General features: G+C 39.4%; 1 protein-coding gene across 1 annotated transcript; it reads left to right on the top strand.

Annotated features, from left to right (window-relative positions):
* Nucleotides 1-20,067: 20,067 nt before the first annotated feature.
* On the top strand, nt 20,068-21,012 carry LOC130873652 (olfactory receptor 4D5). The gene has a single exon (XM_057768521.1). The coding sequence runs from the start codon at nt 20,068-20,070 to the stop codon at nt 21,010-21,012; it is 945 nt and encodes a 314-aa protein (XP_057624504.1).
* Nucleotides 21,013-23,897: the final 2,885 nt, after the last annotated feature.

Below are 23,897 nucleotides of genomic sequence, written 5' to 3'. Positions count from 1 at the left end.
GTTGTAGGATACATAGAAGATTCAAATGTTGACCAAAGGGTCAGTTTATTAAGCACCTATAACATTAACAGGCAGACACATACCAAACAACAGAGTCATGGAACATATAAAGTACAAGAGTTTTATAACAGTAGCTGGAGATTGCAAGCCACAATTTTAATAATGGCTAAATAGTTTGAACATGGTAGATAAAAAATACATATCTAACATATATAGCATTCAACTACAGCAGAAGGCATACTTTTCTCAAATAAGTGTAGACTGTTTTCCAGAAAGATTTATATTCTAAGAACAAGCAAATTTTAATAAAATTAATAGAAAGTAGCTTAGTTTTTTTTTTTTTTGTGTGTGTGAAAAGACACCATGACCATGGCAACTTTTATGAAGAAAACATTTAATTGAGGAGGCAGCTTATAGATTTAAAGGTTTAGTCCATTGTCATCATGGCAGGGCACATGGCAGCATGCAAGCAGTAATGGTAGTGGAGAAGTCACTGAGAATTCTACTTCATGCAGGCACACAGGAACTGAAACACTAGATGGTTTCTTGAGCATATATGAGACTTCAGAGCCACATCTCCAGCAAAGCTACACCTCGAGAGCCACTTTCTTTAGAACCACCGTAGTGTATTCTCTAACCACAATGCAATAAAACTAACAGTAAATAAAAATAAAAATTTGCAAATTAACAAATATGTTGGGAATTAAGCAGTATATCTCTAAGTACCTGCTGGGTCAAAGAGGAAATAAAGGAAACGAGGAGTTACTTTGAGATGAATAGAAAACAAAAAGTAAGATATGCCAAAGTTTATAGGATAATACAAAAGCTTACATTTATATTGCACATTAAAAAAGAAGAAAGTTCTGTTGTTAAATCCATGGAATTAAAACCAGTATCAGAGGAGAAGAAGCAACAAAGATTTGACTGAGTATATGTGATCCAGACCATAGAAAAACAACAGAGTCTCCAGCCCCAGTTTGTTTGGGAGAAAAAACAGCAAGAAACAATAAGAAAGCTTAGCTGAAATGGCTAAGAAAAAAAGAGAAGACAACATAAAAATAAGGAAGGAGGAATAAACCATAGCGACAAACATGAAAACAGAAGGGAGGTAACTGGAGTAGGGTGGGACACAAGGGAGGAAAGGGGGATGCAGAAAAGGAAAGGGCAGGAGAGACACACAAAAATTCTGTTTGTAAAGTGCAATAGTGAAACCTATTTCTTATTAGGAAACTATGCTGTCAAAATTATTTTTTTTGAATTTCAAAAATTTCAAAATTTCAAAATGAACAAAATTTACAAAGGTGTAAATTTTATCACTTAACAAATTGTCACTCATTAGTGAAAAACTACATTGCAAAGAACAAAGGGAAATATGAGAGATTCTTAAAATTATTAATAGCACAAATACATAGATACCCATGATACCTTGAAAATCTTATTAGTAAAATGGAATAATTTTAGAGAAAATGTATATCCACTTCCATAATCTTAATGAGGATAGTAGGAAAGGTCAAAGTGAAAAGAGCAATTTCTCTAATGGATAGGGGCACAAAGTGCTGAAGCCTGGCACATGCATGTGATTATGCAGCTGTCTATTCAGTGAAAACATAAGTAGGTCTATAAGTGCTATGTCTCTACTGAGCATGTTGCCATTGTTCCCTAAATAAATTAGAATAGCAGCTCCTTGCACAAGATCAACTTTGATCTGACTGTATACAGTATAAGCAATTTAGAGATCTCTGACAGGCAAGAGGTTATGCACATGTTATATTAAAATAATAAGTCATTTATACAAAGGCCTTGAGCACTCAATACTTTTTGTATCTTATAGGGTCCTGGAACTAAAGCCTTGTAGATGAAAAGAGGCCATAGTAACAGGTCCAAATGCGAATTTTTTAAAAATTTATTTATTTCTTAAAGATTTCCGCCTCCTCCCGCCACCGCCTCCCCATTTCCCTCCCCCTCCCCCAGTCAAGTCCCCCTCCCTCATCAGCCAGAAGGGCAGTCAGGGTTCCCTGCCCTTTGGGAAGTCCAAGGACCTCCCACCTCCTTTCAAGTCTAGTGAGGTGAGCATCCAAACTGCCTAGGCTCCCACAAAGCCAGTACGTACAGTAGGATCAAAACCCATTGCCATTGTTCTTGACTTCTCAGCAGTCCTCATTGTCTGCTATGTTCAGCGATTCCGGTTTTATCCCATGCTTTTTTAGACCCAGGCCAGCTGGTCTTGGTGAGTTCCCGAAAGATCATCCCCATTGTCTCAGTATGTGGGTGCACCCCTCGCGGTCCTGAGTTCCTTTCTCGTGTTCTCTCTCCTTCTGCTCCTGATTTGGACCTTGGGATTTCAGTCTGGTGCTCCCACGTGGGTCTCTGTCTCCTTTCATCGCCTGATGAAGGTTAATATTCAGGAGGATGTTTATATGTTTTTCATTGGGTTCACCTTCTTATTTAACTTCTCTAGGATCAAGAATTATAAGCTCAATGTTCTTTATTTATGGCTAGAAACCAATGCGAATTTAAAAAAAATCTAGTTCAAGCGTCTGGAAAGATGGTTCAGTGTTTAAGAGCACTGGCTGCTCTTACATAAGGCCAAGGTTAAGTTCCCAGCATGGCTCTCAACCATCTGTAATTCCAGTTCCAAGGAACTAATACCCTTTTCTGGCTTCTGTGGTCACCAGGAACACTCATGATGTATAGACATTAATGCAGACAAAAACCTCATACCCACAAATATTATAACTAGTATTAACTAAAAATAATAATAAGCTTCAACATAATTCAGAAAGTTTAGGATATTTTTCTTTAACTAATATATTGAAATTTACTTCACGTATACTAAGTGCTTTTCAAAATTGTGATATTTCACCCCCTAAGTATCATATTTGAAATTAACCAGTGATTGAAATCCATATTTTAATATTTTATTAATAAAATCATCTTATAACAAAAAGCCATAATCTTATATTAGAATGAGAAGGACAAGAAAAAAAACTATTTGCTATCACCATTTTTATTTAATGCTTTTGGGTTTAAATTTAATTTAAACAGGTAAAAACACATCTAAAGAATATTATTTTAAATTAAATAATGCTAGGTCATACTGGCAATAAAATTGATAGAATGTTTAATGCAATAAAATCAATATTATTGGTACAATATAACAAACTCAAAGTGCTAAGATTGAAAAAGAAGAGAGTTTGGAAATTTAGTTATTTTCCCAGGACAAAATAAAACAAAAAACCCAAAACTCAGCTCTTGTTAGGTTTAACTGGAAACAAAAACCTAAAAGACAAATCTAGACAGAACTAGAAAGTCTTCCCTGCTGCTTGTTTTCGTAGTCCTGAGAAGTGACATGTCAGCCGCTGGGGGAGAAAAGTCTTACTGCTGGGCCCTGCATGCTACAATTCTGACACCTAGGCAGGATGTCCCCAGCTGTGCCGCAGTGTCACAGTAGCTATGGGGGAGGCCAGCAAGTTTCTTAGATTTGTAGTTTGCTGCCTAAAAGGGAATTCATACCTGGTTGGTTCTGTAAACATTGAGAAACCTATGGCTCAGGAGGTCCTAAGTCCCAAGGGGGAACGTATCATTGGTGCTTTGCTTCATGAATATGCTGTCAAACTGCCTTCTAAATATTTATGTTTATTCCAGTGGATTAATATTGCCACCAATCCTGGTTAGAGAAACTTTTTTTTTCCCCAGTGGGCAGCAGTTATGCAAAGAGTAATAACTGGTTAGAGTTCTGAGAATAAGACAACATTCCATCATGGAGGAGGGATGACTCCGGAGGCCTTACCCCAAATTCAGGAAGAGTTAATGGCTTCTGGAGGTGAAGGAGTAGATGTCCCCTGCTGAGGCTTAGAGAAGCCAATGATAAAGGGTGCAGAAGGAATGTCAGAGCCAGAGGATAGAAAAGAGTGTTGTGCAGTGCTGTCTTCTGGATCTATAACAAGGCCATGGAGTTTATCAACTCACAGCAGCAGTGGTTAAAAGCCAAGATCAAGCCAGACAACATTCCAACATGGAGGGGGGGGATGACTCATGAGGCCTTGCCCCTGGCTCAGGAAGAGTTAATGGCTTTTGTAGGTGGGGGAGTCCTTCTTCTGCAGTGGTGCAACCACTGGTAAGCTGCCTGTACTCCTGAAAATAACCCCACACTCAGGCTCTTTCAAGCAACCTAATTAAGCCCAGTGGATCAAAAAGGGATCATGAAAATAACGGGGAACTTATTGGGAAGCAGCAATGTCCCAGGGAAAGTGGTTGAGTGGTAAATATGATCAAGAATGGTAGAGAGTAAATACAATCAAAGTATATTATATGCACATCTGAAATTGTCAAGGAAAAAGTAAAAATATTACAAAAAAACACACCCAGGAAAAACTAGATTAATATGGAATGATTATTGAAATGCCTTTTTAAAACACAACAGCAAACTTAGGTTAAACATTTTATAATTTATAAATATACATACTTAACATATGTATATTTATATCTCTACATATAATAGTATGCCTATGTGCATATATTACTTTTGCATAACTATGAGTGAAATACTTACAAAAAACAACTTACAAGAAGGAGGCATTTATTTTGGCTCAAGAGGGTTCAGTTAATGATTGCTTGGGCTCCTGGGTTTCAGCAAAACATGATGGCTGAAGAATGTGATAGAATGTGGTTTGTCTCACTGTAGGCAGGGAGGGAAGGAGGGAGGGAGGCCAGGACAAGAAAAAGCCCACAAAATCATGTGCCAATTACCTACTGCTTCTAACTAGTCTCTCCTAAAATTTCTATAATCTCCTCAAACCATCTCCAGTAGCACTACCAGCCTGGGACCAACCATTCAACGCAAGATCCTATGCTGGTCATGCCATATTCAAACCATGATAGTACATCTAATCTTGGGTTTATTAATGTGTAACCAGAACTACTATTTAAAATTTTTTTATTGGTGTTTTAAGATAGAATTTGCTGTGTAAACCTGGCTGGCCTGAACCTCAATGTATGCAATGTGGGGTGTACATAGTGTTGGGGGTACAGCTGTGTCCACCAGGCCTGGCTTCCAGAGCTACAGTTTTTAATAAACAACTTGCATAACAAATAACAAGACAATAACTACCTGAAAACCCCTGAAGAAAATTTCAAGGCAGAATAAGTTTTTATCTTTAATAGCAATTACAATACAAATTAAAAGTTGAGTTTAGAAAAAATTGAAAATCATGCAAAATTGGTAACTTTTACTCATGGCAACAATATAGTACACATACGTAAAGTGTAACCAACAGTCTATTGATTTTGCCTTTTTCTTTTTAAATTTATGTATAGTTTAAATGTATGAGTGCTCGGTCTGCATATATGCCTCAGGGCATCAAGATGATCCAATTATAAATGATTGTGAGCCACCATGTGGTTGCTGGAAATTGGACTCGGGACTTCTGGAAGAGCATCAGTGCTCTTAATGGCTGAGCCATCTCTCCAGTGCCAATTTTGCCTCTTTCTGAGAGAAGTTTCTAAGATATCAACATGCTTGAGTGCTTTCTGAAGCAGAAATTTTACCTTATTAACATGCACTGAATTTTCCCAGTTATCTGGAGGGACTTTAAAAACCTTCGACAGGGATAGTCATGCAAAAATACAGTACTCAGAATGTAATTCAGTGTTAGACCACCCACTCAAGTATTAGGACCTGGCTTCAGCCACAGCAACCAGGAAAGTTAAACCCATACTGAGGTGTATTTGTATTAGGAATATAGACTTCTTTCTTTTAATTTATTTGTTGGTATTATATCATTAATACATTCAATAGGTTGGTGGGCTTAATGATCAAACACAAAAGAAATACATAAAGAAAGGGATTGGGGGAAAATTAAATCCTGGAAGTTTTATTCATTGAATTATGGAGCTGTGATGTGGAGGTGCTGGAGCATAGCTAATTTATCCTTCAGGGATGGTACATGTGGGTCACTGCTCTTCCATGCCTTTGTCTCTGGTGTGGTCCCCAGCGCCACTTCCATGAGGACAGCATGGGAGGTTTCCATGCCCACAGCTGGCATTTACCTCTGCTTTGCTCAAATCCCTTTGCAATAGACCTTCAAGTCCCGAAGACCTCTTGAGGGTCTGCTGCAATCTTTTGATCCAAGTTTATGTATCACCAATTTCTACAGTAAAATCATGTGGGAAGCTGCAGGTGAGTGAATCACAGCTTCTTAGTGTATTTCTTAAGATTTTCCTCATTCATTCGGAGGGTTTGAACCTGCAGTTAGCCACCAGAAAGCACACTGAAGGATCTAGTTTAGTGACCTTGGAGACTCTGCGTTATTGTACTTCTCTGGGTACTTCTTCTGAACAATTTCATAATAAAGTGTGTGTGTGTGTGTGTGTGTGTGAGAGAGAGAGAGAGAGAGAGAGAGAGAGAGAGAGAGAGAGAGAAACATTATTTTTAGGATGAAATATAAGATTAAAATCACTCTATTTCCTGTCAAATAGAAATGCCTGTTTGCTAATATAGATTTAATTATTTGTGATGTGAATAACTAATTTTAAATCATTACTTAAATTGAATGTTCAAATGCCACAGGTAGGTGACATTAAAGCTGAGGTTTGATTTCCTGTCTTTCTTTTCAGAAACCCTCATTTAGATTAGGGACTTCTTAATCTAACTGGAACTCTGTCTGTCCATTGTCTACATATCTCCATTGTCTCTTGTCCAGATTTCTATTCCAAATCAGACATTTTAGCTGTATCCATGCATATTCTGCATGGTTGCACATTTTCTTAATCTCTTCCTCTCTTTGAAATTGAAACTGCCCATCTCTGACCTGCCCTACTTTTGGCAACTAACGATCCCCTCCAAACTGCAAGATTTGGCCAGGCACTTGCTTGTGTTCAAGATATTTGTCATTAACCTGTTTCTTGGCAACAGGCTAAATGCCTTTTTTTTTTTTTTTTTTTTTTTTTTTGGTTTTTCGAAACAGGGTTTCTCTGTAGCTTTGGAGCCTGTCCTGGAACTAGCTCTTGTAGACCAGGCTGGTCTCGAACTCACAGAGATTCACCTGCCTCTGCCTCCCAAGTGCTGGGATTAAAGGCGTGCACCACCACTGCCCGGCTTAAATGCCTTTTCTATATTTCTGAATTTCATGATTAACCCCTACAGAGCAAATGTTATCTCCACTTTACAGTTTTGAAAACTGTAGGGCTGACCTCAGTGCCCACACTTTGCGGAGTCAACCCAGAACAATTAACAATATTTGCCCAGATGTTCACCCCTAGAGCCAGCATTCCTATAGATTTGCCTCCAAGGCAGTGTGAGTTTCCCTGTGTAATACCATGGCTATTCAGAACCCAAGACTGACAGGAATGGAGGTTCTGAGGTAAAGGAAACATGAAATTCACTATGGTTATGTAGAGGTGACTACTTTTCTGATAGCATTTTATCTATAGTCCTGTATGAATATCTATAAGTTATAAAACTTATTCCCAATTCTTAATTTATTCACAAAGTCATTATTTCTTTACTTTTTCACCTAAAATATGATTTAAGAAGGTAAAGAATAGAGAGGTATTGTTCTTATTATTTGATATAGGTATCATATTCTTTGTGGACAGCTTTGATTGACCCTGAAGCCCCCTTACTCATGCCTGTCTTGCAGGGCTCATGGCTATGTTCGGTTGTATTACTCCTATGGTGGCCAGCCTGCTCTGCATAAAGTCTTCAGAGAAGGAAATGCTCGCTGAACTAAAAGAAACAGACACCTCACACACGTGTGTGAAGGATTACACATAGAAATGTATGCTAAAGACATGTCAATTCAAATCTAAGTTTTACACTCAACATTTCTAAAATAAGGCTTTACAGTGAGGCTTCATCAAGTCTAGAAAAGGCTTCAGGCACAATGAAGTAATAAGTCCTTCCCATTCTATTTTAATCTTATCTGTCACAATGAGCTGTTTATGGACAATTTCCTTTTCAGGAAGTTCAGCCCACAGCCTGTAGATTTATGTAAATATGAATTTGTATTTGCTCTGACTATGCATCCAGAATAGGCATAAGCATGACCCAACACTTATATTTGTCACAAAATTATAATACATTTTTTAAAGGCTGGGCAGGCCTAAAAGGCAGAGGTTGGAAAAACACAACACTTTACATCTGTTTTACATATTTGGCCTTATTTATTCTTAAAGAGCTCATTGAGGCAAATTGGGTATATTGTTATGATTCTCATTTTGCACTCAGGACATCTAAAGAGAAAATTAAGCAAATTTTCCAGGGCCACAAACATTTTAGTGAAAAGCCTGACCTAGAATTCAAGTTTTGTGACATGGCTTCCAGAGGTAGAGGTTTTTGTTAGGCTGCTGACTGTGAGCAAGTATTTCCTCTGATATCCCAGATAAACAGTCTTGTCTCCTGACTTGGGGCTGAATTTCCAAGTGTTTCACGTCAGGCACTAAGCCATCTGCAGCTCCTGTCTGTGTTTTACTCAGTGTGAGGAGGACAGTGATGAGGAGTCATGGGTGATGTCACAGCTTTGTGACATGAGTCACCTGGAACATTGTGGTGGGGAGATATTGCAGCATGGTTCCTTCAGAAGTACGTCTATCTGTTTGCACTGACTAACACAACATCTCTTTGCCATGCGGGGTCATTAAAACACTTGAAACATGGCTGACACAATGATAGGGAAGCTTATTTTTAACAATTAGTTAACTAATACTGTTATGGAAATTGACAAAGTATAATCATATGCATTCATGGGGCAATGAGTATGCTACGATGCATATGGATAATGTTGAGGATAGTTACAATGCTGTGCTGTGGCTCTCACAAATCTGTTCTTCCTGTGAAACTGAAATTTCATAAACTCTGACTCTCTCCATCTCTCTACTCTGGACCATCTTTCCACTCTCTGTGAGATTAATGGCTCTTGATTGCACACATAAGTGAAGACCTGGTGCTTTTCTGACTATGCTTTGCTTTGTATAACATAATGTCTTCTTTCTGATTAACACACAATGTTGCAAATGACAGAATTTTCCTTCTTTTAGAGGCTACATAGTATTTCATTGTGAATCCATGCCACATTTTCATTATCCATGGGCCTATTTGTAGATGCTGTTTCTGTAACTTGGCTATCACAGACATGGCTGCTATGAATACAGATATGCAGATGTCTGTTCATCATACTAATTGTGAATCATTTGGATCAGTATCTAGAAGTCAGATTGCTAGTTGGTATGTTAAATCTATCTCTTACACAGTGAAGGCATAAAAAGTGTATTTATTCAACACGATCATACTGGGAAAAGGAATAAAGGAATTCGAGTAGATTTAAGAAGATGGTTAGAGCTGTGCATAGCTAAGCAGTTCTCGTCAAGGCATGCTCCTACACCCCATTGACTCATCATTGTAGACTCCAGTCTTTGCTGTCAGGAAATCTGACGTCTCTTTCCAGGGTCCTAGCGCAGCATCCTCTGCCTAGCTCAGGACTAAGCCTTTTCATTCTAGGTCACCTTCCCACCTTCATCCCTCCTTTCCCCCCTCTTCCTCTCTCTGCTTTGTTCTTTTTATTTTTTTGGTAAAAACAGCACAGTTTTCCCATAATAGATTTAACATGCATATCTTCCAAAAGTATCCAATAACTTTCTTTCTTTATATTCTTGAGCCTTTTGTCCCTCTTTCGGATACTAACCATTCTGAGAGATGCGAGGCAGTATCTCATGGTAGTTTGGATTTGCCATTCCTTAGTGATTGGTGATGTCAGACATTTTATTCAGGTGTCTACTGGCAATCTGTGTGCCTTCTTTTGAGAAATCTTTATGGTGGTCTCTTGCTAGTTTTCAATCAGGTTATTACTTTATTTCTGCTGAGGAACTCACTATATATAATGTGATGATTATATATAATATTCAAGGAATCAAGATTCTTGCATCTTTTTAATGGCAAACCCTTACCAAATGATGGCTTAGGAAGGTTTTCCTCTCATTTCACGGGCTGACTTTTCACTCTGCTCTTTGCTTCCTTTGTTGTGAAGGAGCTTTTTAGTTTGATGTGATTTCCCTTCTGTTTCTTTAACTTTTGGGGTCAAATCCAAAAATTCATTGGTTAGAACAATGCCTCATATTATTTCACGTTTTTTCCCCCTATGGAAGTAATTTTGTAGTATCTGATCTTCTAGTTTTAGATGGTATGGCTATTTATTTTTAAAATGTAGTTGACTTTCAATTTTTGCATGCCAATATCTAATTTTGCTCTTATTCTTTACTGAACAAAGAGCATTTTGACCATTATGTATTCTTTTTTTTTTTTTTTTGATTTCAGTGGAGCACATTTATTCATTTTAAAATTTGTTTTATCTTTTTGAGATTGGAATAAAATTTCATCATTTCCCCTTCCTCCCTCCAAACCTTCCATATACCTCTCTCCTTGCTTTTTTCTTTTCTTTTTTTTTTTCTGTTCCTAATTTTATTTTTTTTTCTTTTTTTTTCTTTTTTTTTCTTTCCTTGCTGATTTTTTTTATTAATTAATTAATTTAATTATTAAAGATTTCTGCCTCTTCCCCGCCACCACCTCCCGTTCCCTCCCCCTCCCCCAATCAAGTCTTCCTTCCTCCTCAGCCCAAAGAGCAAGCAGGTTTCTCTGCCCTGTGGGAGGTCCAAGGACCACCCACCTCTATCCAGGTCTATTAAGGTGAGCATCCAAACTACCTGGGCTCCCACAAAGCCATTACATGCAATAGGATCAAGAACCCATTGCCATTAACCATAACATAGTCTCATTGTAACTCAAGATTTTCATTAGGTGAATTTCAGCGAATATTTCCTATAATGTTTCCCCAGATTTTTTTCTTTTCTTTTTTTTTTCGAGATGTAGTTTCTTTTCTTTCTTTTTTTTTTTTTTTTTGGGAAGGAAAGGGTTTATTTGGCTTACATGTCCTCATCTCTGTCCATCACTGAAGGGAGTCAGAACAGGGCTGATGTAGAGGATACGGAAGGCTGCTGCTTACTGGCTCGCTTCCCCTGGCCTCAACTGAGGTCCTTCCTCTCAGATGACTCTAGCTTGTGTCAAGTTGACATAAAAACAGCAATCATAGCTTTCTTTTGTATTATCTTGTTGTGTTAGTTTGAATGTAATTGTCCCCCATAACCTTATAATCTCATAGGGAGCGGTGCTATTAGGAGGTGTGGCTTTGTTGGAGTGGGTATAGCCTTGCTGGAGGAAGTGTGTCACTGTGGGTTTGGGCTTTGTTTTATATACTCAGGATGCTGCCCGGTTTGTTAATGGACTTTCTGTTGCCTGTAAGATGTAGCGCTCTCAGCTCCAGCACCATGCCTGCCTGCATGCTGCCATGCTCCCTGTCATGATGATAATGGACTGAACCTCTGAAACTGCAAGAGAGCCGCCTCAATGAAAGGTTTTCTTTGTAAGAGTTGCCGTGGTCATGGTGTCTCTTCACAGCAATCAAAACCCAAACTAAAAACACACTTCTCTCTCTCTCTCTCTCTCTCTCTCTCTCTCTCTCTCTCTCTCTCTCTCTTTTGTTTTTTTTGAGATTCTCTGTGTAACTTTGGAGCCTGTCCTAGAATGCACTCTGTAGACCAGACTGGCCTCAGACTCACAGAGATCTGCCTGCCTCTGCCTTCCGAGTGCTGGGTTAAGGGCATGTGCCACCCTGCCCTGCTGTTTTCCTGTTTCTTTTTTTTATTTTTTTTTATTTTTTATAATAGTTGCATTTATTTATTTTATTTTTATTTTTATTCTTTTTAAATTAAAATTTCCACCTGCTCCCCGTTTCCCATTTCCCTTCCCTCCCCCCAAATATTGCCCCCTCCCCCCACTTCCCTCCCCCTATCCCCACTCCTCTTCTCCTTCCCCCACACCATTCCCCCTCCCTCTCGATACTGAAGAGCAGTCCAAATTCTCTGCCCTGCGGGAAGACGAAGGTTTTCTATCTACTTCCAGGAAGGTGAGCGTCTAAACAGGCTAAGCTCCCACAAAGCCGGTTCATGTATTAGGATCGAAACCTAGTGCCATTGTCCTTGGCTTCTCATCTGCCTTCATTGTCCGCCATGCTCAGAGAGTCCGGAATCAACCCATGCTTATTCAGTCCCAGACCAGCTGGCCTTGGTGGGCTCCCAATAAATCAGTTCCACTGTCACAGTGGGTGGGTGCATCCCTCGTGGTCCTGAATTTTTGCTCATGTTCTCCCTCCTTCTGCTCCTCATTTGGACCTTAAGAGCTCAGACCGTTGCTCCAAATTGAGACTCTGTCTCTACCTCGATCCATCGCCAGATGAAGGTTCTAAGGTGATATGCAAGATATTCATCAGTATAGGATAGGGTCATTTCAGGTTCCCTCTCCTTAGTTGCCCAAGGTACCAGCTGGGGACATATTCCTGGACACCTGCGAACCCCTCAAGAGTCAAGTCTCTTGCCAACCCTAAGATGGCTCCCTTAGATAGGATATATACTTCGCTGCTCCCGTATCAATCCTTCCTATATCCCAACCATCCCAATCCCCCGAGCTCCTCCCATCCTCCCCTTCTCATGTTTCGAGATGTAGTTTCTTTGTGTAGCTCTGGAGCCTGTTCCAGAATTCACTCTGTATGTAGACCAGGCCTAGAACTCACAGAGATTTGCCTACCTCTGCCTCCTGAGTGCTGGGATTAAAGGCGTGTGCTATCACTGCCCAGCGTTTCCCTGGATTTTAAGTTGCCTATCGACTGCATTCTTCTATCCTTCCTTCCTTCCTTCCTTCCTTCCTTCCTTCCTTCCTTCCTTCCTTCCTTCCTTCCTTCCTTCCTTCCCTCCCTCCCTCCCTCCCTCCCTCCCTCCCTCCCTTCCTATCTTTCTTTCCTCCTTCTTTCCTCCCTCCCTTCCTCCAATCCTCCCTTTCTTCCTCCCTCCCTCCTTCCTTCTGTCCTTGCTTGCTTGCTTGGGCTTTTGAGATGGGGTTTCTCTGTGCAATAGTCCTGGGTGTCCTGGAAGTTGCTTTGTAGTCTAGACTGACCTCAAACTCACAAAGATCTGTAGATCAATATTCTTTCAATAGTTCTTTAAAACTTCCCTCTGGTATGGGTTGAAAATATAGTAACAGACACACAATTTTATGTAAGTGAGTTGTGTGGTGTTGGATATTGTGACATTTCTACTTAGGGTACTACTCTAGCCACCCCCTTACTGATGTAAGGCCTCATAATACTCTATCGAAGGTAGATTCTTCTATTACTTGCCAATTTAAGTCACACATTTAGTGCCTGGAGCCTTTCTCCAGTGTTCCTGATATTACTTCTAGGGTTTTATTTAGGGCTCCGTTCCTGAAGTTAAAGGGTGACATAGTATGTGCCTCTTTCTGCTGAAGTTACAACACAGGAGAAACTGTTGTCTTCTGGATGGTAGTGGAGAAGAAATGCCTCAGTATACAAAAGGAGGTGAGCATGTACAGAATGGAGACCCTTCATTGAAGAGCAGAACTAAGACTGAAGAGAACCCAAACAGGAGACCTTCTCACCCTGCCATATTCCAGAGCAGACATGTGAGCAAGAATGAATTTCATTTGACGTTTTATTAGCGTGAGATAACTGTAAATATACATTAGTGTTGGTCTCCACTCGCATTCCTGTGATTCATCTCTGGACTGATGAAGTAAGAGTCACTGGGAAAGAGTGGTGTGATCAGAGGGGTCGCAGGAAAACAGCCTACTTTCTTTGTGACTAGCCATTAACACTGAGGATTCCACCACAAACCCATTCCTTTAGTAATTTATTGATGTCTTTTCACGCGTCATGTAGATTTTTCTGATTTGGAAATGACAGTCTGCATTTTAAGATGCTGCAGGCTGGTGCAATGGCAAGTACTTATTGCTCAATGATATCTGAGACTATGGATATTTTTGACCGTATTGGACATTAAAGTGGCGTCATTTGTCCATTGATTTGAAAGAGTAGCTATGATCAATTTTGTAGGTAATAAAAGATATACAATAAATGAAATATGTTGTTTTTCTTAACACTTTATGTGTATTGACTGTATTTAATTCCCACATTTTTAGTGTGATATATTTAGCCAAAAAAGTAATTTCGTGGTGTCAGAAAAATTATACTAGAAGAATCTGTAATTTGCCTAGCAAGGATCGCAGAAGACCTATATTAGAATAATCCTTTTCAGGAATGGAGGAATCATTACCTGGGTGTCAGAGATGAACGGATACAGGCACTAAATTGAGGTGGTCAGATATGAAAGTGGGACAGAAGAGAATGAATGGAGAGAAAGAATTGCTGGAGAGATTAGCAGAACATTTCACCTCAGGAAAATGAGATAAACAGGTGATAAAACACGTGGTACAGAAAATGTATGCTCTTCTACGCTGTGTGCTAGACATACAGCAATGTGTGGCCAGAACCTTCATTTGTAGAAACCTGTTTTCAGATATAACGTAGCAAATTGGTGCATACTTATTTCATCAAAAACTATGGACTTAGTGACATATATTTTTTTTGAGGGGAGAATTATTCTTTTTTTTAATAAATTAATTTATTTCTTAAAGATTTCTGCCTCTTCCCCGCCACCGCCTCCCATTTCCTTCCCCCTCTCCCAATCAAGTCTTCCTCCCTCATCAGCCCAAAGAGCAATCAGGGTTCCCTGCCCTGTGGGAGGTCCAAGGACCACCCACCTCCATCCAGGTCTAGTAAGGTGAGCATCCAAACTACCTAGGTTCCCACAAAGCCAATACGTGCAATAGGATCAAAAACCCATTGCCATTGTTCTTGAGTTCTCAGTAGTCCTCATTGTTCGCTATGTTCAGCGAGTCCGGTTTTATCCCATGCTTTTTCAGACCCAGGCCAGATGGCCTTGGTGAGTTCCCGATAGAACATCCCCATTGTCTCAGTGTGTGGGTGCACCCCTCGTGGTCCTGAGTTCCTTGCTCATGCTCTCTCTCCTTCTGCTCCTTCTTTGGATAGTGAGACTTTAGTCTGGTGCTCCAATGTGGGTCTCTGTCTCTGTCTTCTTTCATCGCCTGATGAAGGTTAATATTCAGGAGGATGCTTATATGTTTTTCTTTGGGTTCACCTTCTTATTTAGCTTCTCTAGGATCACGAATTATAGTCTCAATGTCCTTTATTTATGGCTAGAAACCAAATATGAGTGAGTACATCCCATGTTCCTCTTTTTGGGTCTGGCTTAACTCACTCATTTTTAAAACAACCCCATGAGCAGATATCCTCAGTTTCTTTGGCGTTCTAGATGTAGATCCCAACTAGATTCCAACTAGCTAGTGTTCCTCCAGGAAGCCAGTGTAATTGCATTTCTCATTTAGCCAGAGACAATAGGGCAGAGTTACACCGCATGAAGTGTAAGGTTGCTCAGAAGAGAAAAGAAAGGCTCCAATTGGTTAGTTATATTTTTGACTTTTAAGTACACAAGTAGTAAGTGAATCCAATTATGTAGAATCAAAATAAGTGCATGTAATGGAGTAAAGCACAGGCATTCTCTGTCCCATCATCTTCCTGATGGATGCTGCTTGCCTGTCCAGAGGTAACCACTGTTATCAGTTCTGAGCTTTTCACAACAGTAGTGCGCATTTGCACACTCTATTAACAATAAAAAAAACAAAGTTTTCAAAACCAGAAAGTGATTATGTTATGCATTGCATTTTGTATACTGTTCTCAACCTTCTTCTAATTTATTTAAAAGTCTCTTTACAAACTTAATTATTTATTCTTTTCTGCTACCAAGGCTGTACTTATGCAAGTACATCGATTTCTCTTCCTATTTCTTAAGGCTTCTGAGTGTTAGATTTGGAGAAGTGGATTCAAAATGTATTTAACACTTTAGTTTACTTCTTAACATTGCTTTTGATGAACACATTTTGATAAATTATTTTTACCTTCTAAGATGTCATATTTCTGAAAATTATATTTCTTTTATGATTTCTTTGAACGATGTGTCTCTTAAAAATATTGTTTAATCTTCAAATATTTGGGAATACATAGTTATTTTCAAGTATGGAGTTGTAGCTTAACTCTTTGTAGTATAGAACCACATACTGTGTAATTTACATTCTTCTGGATTTGTTAATTTATATACTCTGAGATGTAGCATGTTCTTCCTTAGAGAGCATTTGATGTGAGCTGGAGAAGAACATGTGTTCTACTATTATTATCTCTCTCCTAGTCTGCTGGCCTATATTTTTTTCTTAGTCAATGTGACAGCATCTTGAACACCACAGTGGTGAGATTAACAGTGAGACCTAACGCTGGCTAGTGTTTGTCTTCAGTTTTGTTCTCCTTAAATATTGTTAGATATTCAGCATGAATTTCTTCTCTGTATAAATCATAAGTTCAGATTGTTGATATCTATATAATAACTCATTGGGGGTATTGTTTGGGATTACATTGAACCTATAGATCAAATTGTCAGGAACTGAAGTTTTGATACTGTCAAGGTTTACTATGACTGTAGAATTCAATAGTCTTAATTCACTTTTCCTTTGAAGTTTTAAAAAATTATGAATTTGTAATGTCCTTCATGTAGATCTTATGCATACTTGTTAAATTTCCCTCCAAATATTTGTTTTTTGGGGTTGTTTGGCCTACAATCTCATCTCTCTGACTGATTACTGACTTTCAGCTTATCGAATTTTTCTAAAATTGAGCGTTGACTTTCAAGCTCCAAGAATGTTCAAACTTACAGTAGAAGTCCCAAATTATTTCTCTATTTAAAACATTCCATCAAATTAAAACCAAGATGCAAACACTTTAAAAAAACGTAGGAAGTGAATCAAGGGTTAAGTGTCAAATTCTGGCCATGCAGGTTGGTGTGAAGTGTGAGGAAGTGTACTGTTTAGTAGACAAAACAAGGTTGGCACTCAGGAGTCAGCTGTTGACAGTCCCATGCAAGGTGTTATACTGTTGGAGATTTGAAGACATGATAAACCTTTTCTTTGGGCTTACTCTGTACATCCATAGGTTGACTTTGCAGTTCAGGCTGAGTTTTTTTTTTTAATTGATTTTTATTGAGCTCTACACTTTTCTCTGCTCCCTCCCTGCTTTTCCCCTCCCCTTCAACCTTCTTTCAAGGTTCCCATGCTTCCAATTTACTCAGGAGATCTTGTTTATTTCTAAATCCCATATAGATTAGATCTATGTATGTCTCTCTTAGAGTCCACATTGTTGTCTAGGTTCTCTGGGATTGTGATTTGTGGGCTGATTTTTCTTTTCTTTATGTTTAAAAAACCACGTATGAGTGAGTACATGTGATAAATTGTCTTTCTGGACTTTCAACTCATGATTTTATGGTGGCAGCCTCTCAAGTGTTAGGATGATGGTGTGCAACAAATGCCAAGTGCGTGGTTTTAATGAGAATGACTCTCATTGGCTCATATATTTGGATGCTTAGTCACTAGGGAGTGGGTTTAGAGGGATTAGGAGCTGTGGCATTGTTGGAGAAAGTGTGTCACTGGAAGGGGTCTTTGAGGTTTCAAAAGCGCACACGCAGACTCAGAGTTTCATTCTCTGCCTGCAAGTTAGGATGTAGGTCTTAGCTATTGCTCCAGTGCTACACTCACTGCCATGCCCCTGTGTGATGATAATGGACTGGCCTCTGAAATAGTAAGCAACACACTGGTTACATGCTTTTTAAAAAATAGTTTGCCTTGGTCATGATGTTTTTTTCACATCAACAGAACAGTGGCTAAGGCATCAGCTTAGCAAGATATTTTATCTTACCCTTTCTAAGACCTTAACATTTAGTACAGTGCTTAATAAGTAAAAGGTGCTTAATATATACACGTTGAATAAGTAAAACACAAAGAACTACATCACTGAGAGAGCTACATTTAAAATTAAAATTAAATTAAACTGAAATCATCTTTCACACTTCTGTTAGTGATATGAGGAAATTAATTCCAAAAGCCATTTAAATATTTCACATTTAGTTCCTGTAAAAATACTTAAGTATATAGAAACACTTCTATTATTTCCAAATGTTGGGGTAGATGATGATTCTAAATTTTCCATTATAGCCTTCTCTTCCAGTATCATATATGAGTAAAAGTTATTCCTTGAGTAATATCCTTGGAATTAACATGTACTCTCAAGCTTGTGGGAGGAGGTTTAACATTCTAGTTACATTCCCTTCTATTTTCCCAGGACCTGTGGGTTCTCTGGCGTCCCTAGAGCCATAAGAAAGAAAACTCTCTTCTTTCATATGGTTTCTTATCTAGTTGTAGAAAAAGCAATAGTTCTTCTCTGCCTTTAAAAAGTGGAGGAACATTGTTTTCTATCTTGTTGTCTTACCTGTGACTTTAGCATCCTATCATTGTATTGTATTTTTTTCATTAAGTGATGAGAGTTTATTTTAAACAGCCTACAGATGACTAATGGGAATTCATAATAAAATAGAAGATATTTGAGGAAAGGTGTTGCAGATGAACTCTGCACACATTAACCTAATAGTGTATTTGAAATGAATGATAATAGCAAAAATGTCCTCACATTAAAATTTTGCTTTTTATGGTTTACCAATTTTATACAATGACAAAATAAAAATAAATTCCTTTAAATCTTAATTATTTTCTCTTTTTCAGACCCAATATTCATTTTCCTCTAAAGTCTGTGACTTGTAGAACTTAAAATAAGTTTTAAGGTTTATTTATTTTATTTTATGCCTATAAATGTTTTATCTGCATGTGTGCCTATTCATCTGGGGGGTTCTTGGCCCCTTGGGAGGTCAGGAGAGGGTATGAAATCTCCTGGAACTGGAATTGAGGAGGGTTGTAAGCTGTTATATTGGTGCTAGGAATCAAGGTTGATTCTCTGTACAAAGAATGCTGGCTAAATGGTTCACTTAAGGATTATTTCCTTATCTTTATATTCACCTGCCCTTTGGCTTTCCTCGACTCCAAGCTACATGATCGTTAATATAAGAAAGAAGGGTTATATATTTTTAAATAATCAAGAACCGACAACCAGGGAGCCTATTTGGGGTTGACTTAGACTTTCTGCGTATATGTTACAATTGTGTAGCATGGTCCTCTTGCCCTCCTAATAGTGGGAGCAGGGCCTGTCTCTGACTCATTTACAGGCTTTTGGGACCCTACTCCTCATACTGGTTCGCCTGGCCCAGCCATAATACATGGGGAGGTGCTTAGTTTTACTATAATTTGTTATGCTATGTTGTACTGATACTCGTGGGACATCTGCCTTTTCCTTAACAAGAAACGAAGGAGGAGTGGACTGGCAGATGTGAACAGAGGGGAGATGGGGTGGGGGCTTGAAGGAGTGGAGGGAGGAGAAACTGTGGCTGGGATGCAAAACAAACAAAAAATGAATTTATTTATTTTAAAAAATCAAAAAGAAGAAAAATTACATTTAAAGAGGAACATTTATGTCAGGAAATGGTTTCCTATTATGCTCTTCTAGGATCATATGTCTGATTAAAAAATAAGCGCATAGAAGGCAACCAAATAGTTATTCCTGGGTGCAGGGTCAACTTTAGTTTTCTGTTGTTTGAGGACATAAATGATAACTATGTCATTCCATGGGCTTTGTTTGCTTTGTGGGGATTCATCAGGCTTTCTAAATCAAAGTCTTGTTATATTCAGTTCAACAAAGTCAGCAATATGGTCAGTGCTTTTTTTGAATTTTAGTCCCTTGAAGCTTGAACAGCAACGTATAACACTTGGTGCTCTATTGAACCAATTATAATCATATGGTTTAAAATTTAAACATATTTTATGTTTGTGTGTGTTGGCTGATTGGTTGTGTGTGTTAATGGTGTTTGTATGTGAGTGTGGGTGCACACTTTGCACTGTACACGTGTGGAGATCAAGAACCACTTGCATGAGTTTTTCCCCACCCCATCCACTATGTGGGTTTTGGGAATTGAACTCAAGTCATCATGATTTGTGGGAGGTATCTTTATCAGCTGAGTCATATATTTATAAGATTCTGATGTTAAATAAAATAGTAGACATTTGCCCCAGAAGGGTGAGAGAGAATTATTTCAGAAATTTGTAGTTCTTTTAATGAATATGTCCATTTTCCTTGACAGGCTCAATTACCAGGTCAGACTGGGCAGATGAACTCAACAAACCATTCCCAGGTGGCAGCATTCGTCCTCTTGGGGCTCTCTCAGGTATGGGAGCTTCGGTTCCTGTTCTTCACCGTCTTCTCAGCAGTCTATCTTTTGACTGTCACTGGCAATCTTCTTATTGTGGCCATAGTGACCTCGGACCCACGCTTGCATACGACTATGTATTTTCTCTTAGGCAACCTTTCATTTTTGGATTTCTGCTACTCTTCCATCACCGCCCCCAGGATGCTGGTTGACTTGCTCTCACACAGCCCCACTATTTCCTTCGGAGCATGCCTGACCCAGCTGTTCTTTTTCCACTTCATTGGAGGCATCAAGATATTCCTGCTGACTGTCATGGCATACGACCGTTACATTGCCATTTCCCAGCCCCTACGCTACACACTAATTATGAACCAGACGGTCTGTGGGCTCTTCATGGCAGCCTCATGGGTAGGAGGTTTTGTCCACTCCATTGTGCAAATTGGACTGACTATGCACCTGCCATTTTGTGGTCCCAACAAGCTGGACAACTTTTATTGTGATGTGCCACAGCTGATCAAGTTGGCCTGCACTGACACCTTTGTTCTAGAGCTTCTGATGGTGTCTAACAACGGCTTGGTCACACTCATGTGTTTTCTTGTGCTGCTGGGCTCCTACACAGCCCTGCTTTTGATGCTCCGAAGTCACTCCAGGGAGGGTCGCAGCAAGGCTCTGTCTACTTGTGCCTCCCACATCACTGTGGTGACTATAATTTTTGTGCCTTGCATCTACATCTATGCAAGGCCTTTTAGAACATTCCCCATGGATAAGGCAGTTTCTGTGCTATACACAATGGTCACCCCTATGCTGAATCCTGCTATTTATACCCTGAGAAATAAGGAAGTGATTGTGGCCATGAAGAAGCTGTGGAGGAGGCAGAAGGATTTTCTTGGTCCCTCAGAGCATTGACATCTCAGCAGTAGCCAGGATTTGAGGATTGAAAAATGATCCAGAAGATCCATAAAGTAGATAAGACTCTGTGCCTGTTGTTTAAAAACTGCTTTTAAGCTCTCCCCATCCTCCCCTTCTCACTTTTCTCTCCCCACCTCCCCTTACCCCCACTCCACCCCCACCCCCAAGTTCCCAATTTTTGCCTGGCAATCTTGTCTCCTTCCAATATGGGATGGTTGGGATGGAGGAAGGGTGGATATGGGAGCAGGGAAGTATATATCTTAATTAAGGGAGCCATTTTAGGGTTGACTAGAGACTTGACTCTAGAGGAGTTCCCAGGTGTCCATGGAGATGTCCCCAGCTAGATCCTTGGGCAGCTGAGGAGAGGAAGCCTGAAATGGTCCAATCCTATAGCCATACTGATGAATATCTTGCATATCACCATAGACCCTTCATCTGGCGATGGATGAAGCTAGAGATAGAGATCCACATTGGAGCATTGGACTGAGCTCCCAAGGTCCAAATGAGGAGCAGAAGGAGGGAGAACATGAACAAGGAAGCCAGGACCATGAGGGGTGCGCCCGCTCACTGAGACGACGGGGCTGATCTATTGGGAGCTCACCGAGGCCAGCTGGACTGGGACTGAGGGAGCATGTGATCAAACTGGACTCTCTGAACGTGGTGGACAATGAGGGCTGACTGAGAAGCCAAGGACAATGGCACTGGGTTTTGATCCTATTGCATGTACTGGCGTTGTGGGAGCCTAGTCTGTTTGGATGCTCACCTTCCTAGACCTGGATGGAGGGGGGAGGACCTTGGACTTCCCAGAGGGCAGGGAGCCCTGACTGCTCTTTGGACTGGAGAGGGAGGGAGAGTGGATGTGGGGAGGGGGAGGGAATGTGGGGAGGGGGAGGGTAATGGGAGGAAGTGGAAATTTTTTATTAAAAATAAATAAAAAAATAAAAAAAAGAAGAAAAAATTTAAAACAAACAAACAAACAAACAAACTGCTTTTAAGCATAGTTAATTTCTGGCATTTTGAACATGAGTAGAACATTTCAGAACTGCTATGTGCCTTCTAGGAAAAAAAGGTAGGAATTTAGAAAGCACATTTCAGAATGGTTGTGATGTTGACCGTGATAAGAATATGCCAGTTTACACTGCAATATACCCACAAGTAATGAACCTGTTGACCCTTTCCTGATATTTCTTCTATACAAATCAGAGGATTTTTAAAAATTTCTTAGAGACAGGTGATTAAATGTGTAATCTTATGTATATTTCAGAAGGCTAAATGACTGTCAATGAAGAAAGAAAATATCCTTGGCACGTTCATTTTGCTCTCATAGTTTCTTAAAACCATAGCTAGTAACATCATCACCATTGCCATTGTTATTAATATCCTCATTGCTATTATCATCATCACAATCATTGTTATTACCATAATCATCATAATTATCATCATCATTATTGTCATCCATCACCATCATTCTTGATGAGAGCTCTGTGTGACAGGAATTGAATGTAATGGCTTATATTTATATTCTATTTTAATTCCCTCAATATTATTTGAATTATGTACCATCATCAGTTTCAAAGATGAATCATTTGCAGGTTAGAGATACTAAATAACTTGTTTAAGTATTCAGCTTATTTATGGAATTGAACCTAGGTCTCTACACTTTTAAGCTTAAATCCTACATTGTATCTAAAACTTCTTTTTATGTCTTAGGGTCAGCCTTTCTGGAAAACACAAATATGCAAATATGGCCTTTTACCTTGGATTAGGTATGCGGTATTTGGAGAATGAGGTGCACTGGGAGGGCGATTCTTGAACTGAACACATGAAGATTAGGAGATTGGGAGAGGAAGTTTGGAGAAAATATTCATACACACTAGTTACCTTAGTTACTACTTTTCTATCACTGTGACAAAACTCCATGACCAAGTCAACATCTAAAAAGAAAGAATTTAATTGGAGGCTTACAGTTCCAGATGGCCAAGAAGAATTGACTTTAGGGAACTAACACCCAGAACATTGATGAGGTAGTTTATGTAAAAATGACCACTGTAGACTCAAATACCTGATAGAACTATCGAGGAAGGACTAGGTGGTTGTTAGAAGAGGCCTTGTTGGAGAAGACATGTCACTGGAGGTGGACTTTGAGGTGTCAGAAACTGGTGGCATGCTCAGTTAGTTCTCTTTCTGCCTCCTACTTTTGAATCAGATGTAAGATCTCTGCTACTGCTCCAATATCCTGCCTGTCTTACTTGCTTCCATGATCCCTGCTATGATGATCATGGGCCATCTGGAACTGTAAGGCCCAAATTGAATGCTTTCTTTTGTAAGTTGCCTTAGTCACGGAATTTTGCCACAGCGATAGAAGAGTAGTAACTAAGGCAACTGGTATAAATGAATCTTATTATTCCACATGTCTTTCAAGTTTAGCTATCTTCCAGGCTGTCCAGAGTGGAGGTTGACTGCTGTGTTGGCGCTCCATTCTCTGGTTCTTGGACAGAGGGTGGAATGAGAAGATTCATAAGCATCCTTAGCAGCTCCCCTTTAACCTCAGAAGCTTTGGACTTTCTTTGCTATGCTCTCTTGACTTACTCAGGCCTAGACACTATATGTGAAAATGATGTTGAAAAAGAACAATAAATACTAAACCAGTTATGTACTTTTTCCTTGGAAAACTTTACACTTGTATACAGTGTATCATAATTATATCCCAAGTCCCTCTAAAGTCTCCCAAGATCCCTTAAGCACTTCTCCACTTCTCCCTCTCAATTCTCTCTCTCTCTCTCTTTTTTTTTTTTTGAGTCGTATTAGTGATGCCTATATATATGTGTGTGAGTCAACATCCGTCTGGGCATGGTACAGGGAATTTTCATGACATTATTTTT

Source organism: Chionomys nivalis, chromosome 4 (genome assembly GCF_950005125.1).
Source record: "Chionomys nivalis chromosome 4, mChiNiv1.1, whole genome shotgun sequence".
Taxonomy (NCBI): Eukaryota; Metazoa; Chordata; class Mammalia; order Rodentia; family Cricetidae; genus Chionomys; species Chionomys nivalis.
Note: the sequence above shows the minus strand (reverse complement) of the source record. Positions and strands in the feature narration are given on the sequence as shown.

What these genes read in the sequence shown, in the direction of transcription:
- LOC130873652 (XM_057768521.1), top strand. Translation starts at nt 20,068, where the DNA reads ATGAACTCAACAAACCATTCCCAGGTGGCAGCATTCGTCCTCTTGGGG.